This window comes from Zingiber officinale, chromosome 8A (genome assembly GCF_018446385.1).
Source record: "Zingiber officinale cultivar Zhangliang chromosome 8A, Zo_v1.1, whole genome shotgun sequence".
NCBI lineage: Eukaryota > Viridiplantae > Streptophyta > Magnoliopsida > Zingiberales > Zingiberaceae > Zingiber > Zingiber officinale.
Window position 1 is genome coordinate 115,555,029 of NC_056000.1, and position 11,727 is coordinate 115,566,755.

General features: G+C 35.6%; 1 protein-coding gene across 2 annotated transcripts; it reads left to right on the forward strand.

Annotated features, from left to right (window-relative positions):
• The first annotated feature begins 187 nt into the window (after window positions 1-187).
• On the forward strand, window positions 188-11,269 carry LOC122010020 (TBC1 domain family member 13-like). 2 transcript variants are annotated; one of them, XM_042566370.1, is made up of 9 exons: window positions 189-594; window positions 687-779; window positions 1,104-1,208; window positions 1,438-1,590; window positions 8,991-9,089; window positions 9,165-9,293; window positions 10,484-10,663; window positions 10,795-10,911; window positions 10,989-11,269. In XM_042566370.1, exons 1-9 carry the CDS (start codon window positions 298-300, stop codon window positions 11,151-11,153), a joined length of 1,338 nt encoding a protein of 445 aa, XP_042422304.1. In that variant the 5' UTR covers window positions 189-297; the 3' UTR covers window positions 11,154-11,269. The 2 variants fall into 2 exon arrangements, with proteins under 2 accessions (XP_042422305.1, XP_042422304.1); XM_042566371.1 differs by lacking the exon at window positions 687-779 and having other exon boundaries at window positions 188-594.
• Window positions 11,270-11,727: the final 458 nt, after the last annotated feature.

The following is an 11,727-nucleotide window of genomic DNA, read 5'->3' on the forward strand; positions in this document are numbered from 1 at the left end:
ATTTATTTAGTTTAATGAATTATTTTCGATGGCAAGAGGTCATACCTTCTCATGGGGTAATGACTTGTGTTTGGGGGCAAATGGTCACTTAGTTTAATTAATTGTTTTTAAATTGATATTGAACTGTTTTTACCAAACGGTCCAAACCGAACATCAACTTTTTTTTTTTTTATACTGCCCTAATTTTTATCTACCAAAGCACCCTTCTCGCAAGAGTCAGTTGCTTCTGTCTTCCCTTCGTCTTTTGTCAACGAGGTCACGGCAACCGAAGCGCCGGGGAACGGTGGGGGGAACGCCATGGGCAAGAAGGGCGTGCCCGAGTGGCTCAACAGCTCGCTCTGGTCCTCTCCTTCTTCCGCCGCCGCTACCGTTGCTGCGGCTTCGCATCCCGTAGATCGCTTACCCCGATCGTCGCCCCTTCCGAAGCCCGAACCCCCTATGCGCGCTACGATCGCTGAACCCCGGCCTCCCCCTCGCCCCACTCCGCCGCTGGCAGAGGCTCCGAGGCTCTCCACCGAAACCCTTCCGGACGATCCGGAACCTTCCAGGCTGTCGGAGGAGGACGTCTCTCGCCAGTCCCATCTCTTGGCCGAGGTATGAATGCATTTTTCTCTCAATTTCTGGATGCTTTCAATTCCTTCTCTTCCGGGTTATGGTTCACTTACTCGAGCAAAGTGCGCTCTCAGCTATCGAAGAAGGTTATAAATATGGGGGATCTACGAATGTTGGTCTCGAAGGGAATTCCGGATGGAGCTGGAATTCGATCAACTATATGGAAGGTTCTGAGAGAACTCAATTTATGTTACATTTTGGTTATATTCTGGCGACTTGAGATTAGTTGTTATTCTGAATGCTACTCGTGATTAATTATTTTGGCAAAAAATCCACATCAATTATTTGTTGATGAAAAAAAATAAGCTAAGGCTATACTACTAATTTTAATATGCTGCACAATTCTGATTCATTTCATGAAAATCTTTGCTTAAGCTTAACCAGTGATGGTCTCTCTCATGGATTGAGACAGTTTAAACACCATGAGTTTTTTTTTTTTTTTCTAAATTTTGGAGCTAGAGGATAACACTTTTTTGCTTCATGTGGCACAGCTGCTCCTAGGTTATTTGCCTAAAAACCGTGAATTGTGGGGACAAGAATTAAACAGAAAGCGGGCTCAATACAACGATTTTAGGGAAGAGTTTTTGGTGAATCCGGTATGTATCCTTGGGTATCTCCTTTTTCTTCTATTTCTCGATTCTATAGCTCTGAAAGACAATGGTTTGATAAAATTCAGTTATTGTAGTTAAGTCTGGTTTTACCTCTTGAAATGAGTGGCCAACTAAGATAGTCTGATAGCTTAAGGAAATTTGAGAATTATTGTTTTTAGTCTCTTTTTCTCTTAGTTGGATATTGGATTGTTTGAAATTTTTTCCTGCTAGTCAGTCGGCAGTCACGCGAAGGATGGAGGGATCTAGTAGACAAAAAATTGAAGAGTTGGAAAGTTGCGGCCGTGGCTTGCTAATGAGATCCGGAATAACACATGATGAGCATCCTTTGAGTCTTGGGAAAACTAGTGTGTGGAATCAGTTTTTCCAGGTAACGATTTTGAACCTGACAGATTATTGTTTTACTTTGATACCTTCATTCCCATCTCATCACTTTGTACAATTTGGAAAATGTGGATAGCTATCAAGGATATTTTTGTTGAATACAGTTGAAGCCTTTAACTGGTGTTGGAACCAGAAATTGTTGCATGTACCTTGAATTTGATGCCTATGTTTGTGTTCCCTAGCCAACTTTGGGCAAACTATGTACTGTTGCAAACTTATTTGATTGGTTTGTCAAAATAAGCACCAGAGAGGCTTCTTTAAGGACCAAAAATAGTTGGAGAAATACATTTCTCCTTAAAGCAGCAACAAAATTAAGTCTTTAATGGATTTGGTTATTCCTACCTGAGAATCGGCACTTTTTCATAGATGTCCTAGGTTCCTAGCAAGCCATGACGTTTATCTCTTCTTGGTGCAAATATATATCATATCATGGGAATCTTCAGCAATCACTTTGCCTCTTTCATTGCCATCCTTATTTTACTGCTCGATTGTTGATATTTATCAGGTAAGCTTATAAAAGATATAAAACTTGAGACAGATTAGCAATGTGGTTAGTTTCTAAATTTCACATATAGTTTGGAGGAATCAATGAATTACATTAATTTTTCATTATAATAATAATAATAATTAAAATAAGCACTTTGAATTTTGTAATAGACTAACTCACTATCAACATGCTGCCAACTTGGTTGTTACTTGTTCAAAGATAGCATTGGCACTCTATGCACACCTAAATGAATTAGTGTGTCAATCTATATGCCGTAGGGGTTGGTAGGTTTGGTTTATCGGTTTCATAGGTAAATGAACCAAATTTTTTTTTTTTTTTTGAAAAAATTACCAAAATTAACGAAAATGGAACAGTTTGGGTTGAAATCGAACCAAAAATTTCACTTCTGTTTCAGTTTCAGTTGGTTCAGTTTAAACTAAAATTTTATTTAAAAAAATCATAACCAAGAACTTACCAATTACTAAGTAATATATTGGTTAATTTATAGCTCCTAATCATTAAAGTGGTTACTAATCATCCTAAACAATTAAAAGAATATAGACAATAATAAAATACATACTAGTTATAAGGGTTCATTAGGTTTAATATGGGTTAAATTATATATTTAGATTTATGTAATCATTAATCAGTTTTGTTTGATTTTATGGTTTCACTAGGACATAAACCGAAACCAGAAAGATATATTTCTTTCCGACTTGAAATCAAACTGATAAACTGAAAATCCAAATTCTTTTGACTTGGTTTGGTTTGGATTGGTTCATTTTTTCTAGTTTCAGGGTATATATGCCTAATAGATTGGGAACTTTCAAATATAGAAAATATGATTGCACTACTAGGGTTGAGTTAAATTATAAAATGTGTACATAGATATTAAAAAGAAATAAAAAATCATCTATTGAAGCATGTGAATTTGAGCACCAGCAATTGTTAAACTGAAAACATGATCAGAAATTGTTATGTAATTTATAGTACGTACATAGATCTTTGACAATTAGCTCACCCCTTGTGCAAATCAGATCTAACAAGTTGATCCTCCATAATATAAACAATAAGGGAGTTAGGCAAAGTTGGAATATACTCCCATACTGCCAATTCGTCATTCATTGTTGATCCATATTAGCTACGTTACTAGGTCATAGCGTTGTATGTTACCTCTGCACTTGAACTGGCTACAATATTTGTTTTTTTTACTTTTCCAAGAAATTAAATTACCTACCTAAAGGACACAATACCTTAGTGTAGATCGATTATCTGTAGAAAATTTACCTAATTAATATCAACTTACCCCACAATTTGAAAATAAGCTCAATATTAAAACAAGGGGCCTTTGCCCCAACATTTTAAGGTACCATATAGTCCTCTAATGATTGTAACATGAGGGCATGGAGAAAATGACTAATCACATAAGCTGCAAATCTCATATAGATCTTGTACTTAGAAAATGTTTTAGTTTCTCATCTAGTCTTTTTCCACAGATCATATAGTGCCTATCATCGCCTTGATATCATCATTTTGACATTAAAGTTCATGAGTTTCAACTACTTTGTGTCCTAGTATACTTACCTCCTCAAGCATGACAAATACATAATGTTGATAATTGTACATCTCCCCTTGGGTGGGCAAGTTCTACCACCAAAGAAGCATTTAGGATTTCCTAAGCAAATTGCTAATGGAGGTACTTAGTCATTGGGTCCTAATGGAATTATCACTCCTGATAATGATACCATCTACATAGACAATAAAAGGATATATTTTCCTAAGAAAGAGATAGGTGAAATATTAAGAAATCCATTATGCTCATGGTCATTCGAAATTGAAGAGGTGCAGCGTTAACTTATTAAACCAAGCTTTTGAAGGATGCTTCAGCTTATATAACAATTTGTCTTCAGTTAATGCACTAGGTTAGTGTTCCTCTAACTAAAAACCCCATAAATGAGGTTACCATGAAGGAATATGTTCTCGAGATTGAATTGGTGAAAGGGCCATGAAATATATTTGCTAAGGTAAGAAAGAGATGAACTAAAGGAATCTTGGCCATGTGAGAGAACGTGTCAAGATAGTATACATTATACATCATCGCGAAATACTTAGCCACCAAGTAAGCTCCAAGCTGATCTACAATACCAATAGGAGAACATTTAATGATAAAGACCAAGTGTCATTAGAGTGGAGGGTCTTCAGCTCATCAATCATGGCTTGTTGCAAAACCAGATCATAAAAGGGCCTTTGAGACAATTTGAGAATTCAACTCATTTTTTTTTTTAGTTGGAACAAGGTATCCAGCTTACGCCGACTAATCCTGGAGTGACCAACTTGGACCCACGGAAGTTTCCCATTGACCACTATGGTAAATCAGGAAGCGCTCACGGCGGACGACACATCATACCAGCTTTCTTAGGTCAACCGTTCATTAAAGGAAATTTATCTGTTAATTCGTCGAGGCTAGAACTCGATCCTTAGTTCCTTGAGAAACTAAGAAGGCGCCTGCCACTGCACCATTGCCCTGGGGGCAAGGATTCAACAACTCATTGATTATATATATGATAGTGATGCATAGGATAATAACAAGAAGTGGGTGTAAAGTAGAGCTTGCCAATTCCTTCACAGAGGAGAGGGGAGGATGCGCAAATTAAGGTAGGATTTGTGACATTAATAGCCAATGGGAGGACCGGAGGGTCTCAATGAAGTGTTAGAGCATCTTAGTCTATGAATGTGACCCACAAAGGTGATTCATCAGGTGTGTCAATTGTGATGGCAAGAGGTATTGGAAGTGACATTAGAGTATATACAAGGGACACCTCCTACACTAATTCATATGAATATTTAAAGAAGATTAAAAAGTCAATCAATAGAGATAAAGACATGTGATTCTGGAGAGTACTAGAGTGGCAAGCATTATGGAATTGTGAATAGCCAAGAAACACTTGATTGATTTGGAAGATAACTTGACTTATTCAATAAATAAATAGGTACAACTAAGTGCTTATGTAGAGAATATTAAGCATCTAGTGTTGAAGGAATTGTATTTGTTCATGAAAAGTAGAATACAACATGCAAATTATATAACATGGGGTAAGAATGACTTCACTCTTGAAGAAGGAAACATGTGTATATAGCAAGGTTTAAAATTTCAACCTGTGTCGAGGTTTCGGTCCCATATCGGAACGATACAGTATCATGTCGTGCTAATATGGTTTCGGTATTTATGTATATATATATATATATATATATATATAGTAATTATTAGATAAATATATTTATTGTGTATAATTTAAAAATAAGTTGTATATTGATTTTATATAAGTTCTCTATTATTAAACAACTAATATTGTTAGAAAAAATTATTATATAATTTTCTTTAAAGAAAATTGATCAATCAATAACTCAAATTAAAATTGATACATCATAATAAGTTACCTTATTAATACTAAAAGGAATGACGTGAATAAGATGGAAGCATTGGTTCTTGTAATATTTTTCTTAGGTAACTTTTATAGTTCTCCAATGTCTAGATTAAATAATCATAATTATATAAATTAATACAAAATATTATTTTATATAACAAAATTAACTATTTATTTATTTATTTAATAATTTAAATAATATATAGTTAGAATAGTAAAAAAAATAGACTATCAATTAAAGAATAAAATAGTAAAAAATACAAAATAATTAAAAAATATATCAGAATATAAATTTGATTTATTAGAATTTTTATAAATTTTTTAATTTTTTAGATTTTTTAAATAAAATTTAAAACAATAAAAGCAATTTCAGAATATTATTTAATAAAATTTATTATTATTTTTTTAAATTTTAAATATTTTTTATATTTTATTGAGATAATTTAATTAGGGTTTATGAAAGTTTCTTTAAAATATCATACTTAAGTGCGAATTGTTTGATTATTTACGTTGTAATATTAATTTTGCACAGTAACGCCCTCGACGCCCCTGCTATGTGTGCGCCCACAATGCCTCCGACGCCCCACGGACACCTCCTACGACGTTGGAGGCCTAAAGCGTCCGGCGACGCTTCCAGTGGCGTCGGAAGCATCCCACAACGCTTTCGGCTCCGCTAGAAGCAACGTTTTCGGCTCCGCTAGAAACGTCACATCGCGACGCCTCTGGCACCCGCGACGCTTCAAGCGCCCCATCACGATGCCTTCGGCGGCACCGGAAGGATCCAACGATGCATCCTTGCTGCTCGAGATGCACTCGCGCGAGGTGTTGGTTTCCCTTCCCCGCCAGAACGGTAAAAACTGTTCGTGTCAGGCGGCATGGAACCACATTTCAATCGCTGGTATATAGAAGTAGAGTGCATACTATCTTAATTAAATGATTCCACTATGTTATGGTTTGTGAGGCAAGAATATTAGTGAACAATATCTCTAAAAAACATTTAAAGTGTGGGAGAAAGACTCCATATCATTATCATCACGAAAAACCTTAATAGGCACAACAAATTGGGTTTTCTCTTAGTATCAAAGGAGAAAGGAGGAAAATATGGAGGAAAAGTTTAGAACACACTTTTATTAAGGAACCCTAAGTCATTTGATAAAAGTCATTAATGGAATTGATAATGTTCTTGCATCCTCCAGTCAAACTAATATAACTTAGACTGTGTACATTAAAACAAACAAAAACAAATGACACATAATTGTGCTTATGGAGAACATTAGGAATTGAAACCTTGTATATTTTCCTAATTGGCACGAATCACACCAAAAGATTGGGATGACCAAGTCGATTAGGGGACACTAGATGCGCCAAAAGGTAATAAAGGATTATCTAATTGGTATAGTTCATGAGACTCACACGAAACACAATCACCTTTTCAGTCCTTGAATTTTGAATGAAAACATTGAACGTTACAAAACAATTCAAGGATTTACTAAATTCAAGTTTGTTGATGGATAATAAATTCACATGAACACGGAGGATAGAGATGAAGGTGAAAGAGGTATGTTCTTGATGCCATTAACCCATAAATGAAATCCATTGACTACCCTAATGGTAGGACATACTTGTGGTGTAAGATTAGAGAAAGTGGAGATGTTGCCATAAATATGCCTCTGAATCTAGATTCCATAGGGATGATCTAGAGGTATCAGATAGCACATTAGATGTACCTTTAGAATCATGGTGGTAATTGGCTTGATAAGTTATTGGCAACAACTTAAAATACGATAAGGGTGGAAAATGGAAGTCTCTCCCAAGATTTGAGTCTTGATTGATTGTAATCTAAAGGAGTATCAATCTACTCACGTGAGGCTTTAATGGACTTAAGAATCTCAACAAGTTAGGTAGTGTGATGCTTCAATATTGATGGAGCTCTTTGGCCATTGATTGAATGACAAAAGACAATGGTTGTTTTAAAGAGTGTATCCTAACCAAAAGGAGAGTGGGAACAAAAATAGAGTAGCAGTAAGAGACTAATAATGGTGGCTTGCCGAAGGAGTGATGTATAGGCATCTAAGAGATGGTGCAAAAGGTTGCATTCTGGACCAATGCTAACCTTCGTGGTCATCTCATGGTGAGGTATTAGTGTGAGGAAGTTTCACTGGCAGAGGGATGTGCACATGTAGGAGAAATTGATTGGACATTGGGATGCATTGCAAGTGGAGGGTTGCATGCTAGATGAGATTTTCTATTTTACATGAATTTTTGGAGCCTTCTTGCACATATGTATTGTTGTTGGCAAGACCTCTGAAAATTGGGAATAGGGGTGGGATCACAAAGGTTTTACTTTTGGAACATGCATGGTCGACGAAGTTAATGTGCATGGTTGGTGTAGATGGTTGAGTAGAGATGATGACCTAAAAGAAGTGAAGGTGGTCAAAATCACCACCAATTCACTGGGCACAAGCACATGCCTATCTGTCGTCTAAACTTTGAAGTTGATTATGGTAGTGGAGATCCTGGCCTTGTGAGCAATGTGACAATTTTCAAATTTGGATTGCACACTAGCTGGAAGTTGGTATCAGTGAAGATCAAGATGGGAGTATTAAGACAACAGCTCTTATAACACGTTAAGAGTGATGGGAAATTATTAGGTTTTTTTTCTTATTCTAGGAGTCCCCTCTACCTATTCATATTTCTCTTGTAAGTTTACAGTTTATCACCTTAGAATTTGTGGTATTTACAATTTGGTTCTTGTAGAACTTCTGCCAAATACACTATTGAAAAACTAACAATGTAGCCTATTCATGTAGCTTAGGTCTTACTAGATACTAAGAATTTCTGCACGAGATGCACCTTATCCCCTGCCTGTTCATTTTCATTATGTTGATTTGTGCAATGTTTAGTAGCAGCTTAATAGAATGATCTATGAAGTATACCTTTCCCTTTTTATACTTGGGGGTGGTCCAGACTTTTGTGCAAAGGCTTTATCACAGAGAAGAAAATATGTTCAACAATAGATAAAAAGGTAGATGTGAACATGTTCTAAGGATCTCATATTTTGTAACAATGATGCTTGCTTATGGCTGGATGCTAACTATGACTAAATTAATTCATTTACTTTGGATTTTCTGGGTGATACCACTTAAAACATAACAATCCTATTTCAATGTTCACAAATTTGATCTTTGTTTCTTAATCCAAGTATTTATGAGTTATTATACTTATTTTCAGCTTTCTAAAGTTCCTAAAGAGTACAGAAGAAACAGAATGCAAAAACTTTCTCAAGCAAAAAACAGATTGTTGCTTGTTTTCAGTATGATTAGTAGGGTTTGCCTGAGTCATTATTGTTGACAACATTTGCATTGTGTTTCATAAGAGTTACCTCCGACTAGCTGTACTTTTTGTTGGATCTTTTCTGTTTCTATTTGGATGGTGGCAGATGCAACGAATTCTAATACTCGTGGACCACTTCAGGATACAGAGATCATAGAGCAGATTGATCGAGATGTAAAGCGCACTCATCCTGACATGCAATTTTTCAACGGGGATTCTTCCATTGCAGAGTCTAATCGGGTGAGTGTTTACTTGGACATTAAGCATAATTTTCTTAAGCTGGTTGTACTGACCAGTCGATTTTCTTTGCGTCAGGAGGCCATGAGGCACATACTCATTATCTTTGCAAAGCTGAATCCAGGAATAAGATATGTACAAGGGATGAATGAAATTTTAGCTCCTCTTTTTTATGTATTCAAAAATGATCCAGAGCCAAATAATGCTGTATGGCTAATGAAACCCCTGCTCTGCCCATTATTGCTGTATAAATCTCTTAGATTATCATATACTAATTATATTGGCAACATGTCTGCTGTCATTCATGATTTGATATATTCGGTTACTTTTGTTCATGCTTTAAAACTAGTTTCTTCTGATATCAGAAAGTTGTCTGCCTCAGTGAGGCTGTAGTCTACATGCCAGAAACTATTTCATTATTTATTCTAAACTGTTCAGGTTATTTAGGTTATGTTGATAGAATTTTATATAGCCACTCTTGCAGAAACCTCCGCTGATTTCACCCACTTATACGTTGAATTTGGCACTGGTCTCCTGATAAACCTGAATAATTTTGTCTAGGAATACAGAGAACAAGTTTTGCTTCTGAAGGTCTGTTAAACTGTGGATTTGAGAATATGCTGAGTCATTGACTCCCTTTCTGCTTTGCTTGATTAACCTCGATATATAAATTCTTTGTTCAGCAATTAGGATGTCGTGTTTATTTAATTGGGAAACTGCACTTGTAATTAACTGGTTTTCTGAAAGGACTCGTAAAATTGTATAAGTCAGATACTAACAATAGGTGCATAATCAAGTTAGAGACAGTGAAAGTAACGAGATTTGGTAGCATTCCCCATGCTATCAGGAGGATTTTTTTTTGATGGTTGGTGCTACATTATTTAGTGTGGCCTAACAAGGAGAATGGATCCTTGTTTTTATTTCTAACTTTTTTTCATCCTGCTCTTGCCTCATTATTATTTTTGTTCCATTTGCTCTATGTTTTTCTTATTTTTCAAATTGATGGCTAACTAGCCATATAGCAAGTTATGAAGCAGCGTCGTCATTTGTTTTTTTCTCTTAGTAGAATGGTATGCAATTCCAGATAGCTAGATGGATGCGTCACATAGACTATTTTCTGTTGCCTTCTATTTGGATGAAAGTCAAGTCTCTTCAATTATGATACCTTTTGGGCATTGTGTGATTATGTCTATTGAACATATGTACCATGATTTATTGGATACTAGACTTCTCTTGCAATTTTTGCACAAACTCTCTGAAACAAAACTACTATTAACAGATAAATTGGACAGCTGATTTTTCATTTTGATGAAAAATATTTGCTCTTTTCTTTTAAGTCATTGGAATATTTCCTTGCTTGTTTATGGACCCTTGGTATACATTGTCCTTCGTCACAGGAACATGCTGAAGCAGATGCTTTCTTTTGTTTTGTTGAGTTACTGAGTGGGTTCAGGGATAATTTCTGTCAAAAGCTTGACAATAGTGTAGTCGGGATTCGTTCTACAATCAGTAAACTGTCTGAACTACTTAAGAAGCATGATGGAGAGCTTTGGCGTCATCTTGAAGTCACAACCAAGGTAAGAGTAATTACTTGAGTTACATTTTCTATTACCCAAATGTGATTTTGTAAACTGCTTCCAAATATGTGCCTGATTCTTTTGCTTGATGTTGCATTCTCTGCCTCAAACTGATTCATGATTTTTTGAAGGTCAATCCGCAGTTCTACGCTTTCAGATGGATTACACTGCTTTTAACACAGGAGTTCAACTTTGCCAACTGCCTTCACATATGGGATACACTCTTAAGCGACCCTGAAGGTCCTCAGGTAGTCCCATCTTTCCTTCATGGTAGTTAAATGTTCCGTGATTATATATGTTACCAGAACAATGATCATGATCGCAGGAAACCCTTCTGAGAATATGTTGTGCCATGCTGATACTCGTTAGAAGACGTCTCTTGGCCGGTGATTTCACATCCAACTTAAAACTCTTGCAGAATTATCCATCAACAAATATCAGCCATCTCCTCTATGCTGCAAGTAAACTTGGTGGACCTTCAGCTAGTTGAGTTCTGGTAGGGATTCCTGTTTGTTTCTTTGACATTTTTTACTTATCTGTAAATTGCTAGATCTGTCACAAAGCAAGTTTGAATACAAGTTATTTTATGATTATTATTTCTTATTATTTTAGAGCAAGACTTTACATTCAATCGTTTGTTTTATTTAGATCTCCAAAAGTTGTGAATGATCAGTTGTAAAATTAACCCACTCAAGGGGTTAGTTCAAACAAGTACTTGTCGATTGATCGGCATCCCATTACAGTACAAGTTGTTGGCCTTGCAAAAAAATTCTCTATTGTCTGCATTTCAATTTTGCTTGTATTTATGAAAAGAATCACATGGGCAATAGGAAGACCCACGGCATTGATGTGTGTTTAATTGTAGTAAAAAGATGATTATGTTCATTATAGGTGTTTCTTATAAGTCGATTTTAGGTTATGTAAAGGAAGGTAAATTATAGAGTTAGTTTATAGCTAACTGTCAAAAGATTAAGAGTGTGTTTAGTTTGTGCGTTTTTTATTTATTTATTTTTTTTTGAAAAATATGTATTTTTAAAAAATGGTGTTTGATTTATATTTTTTGT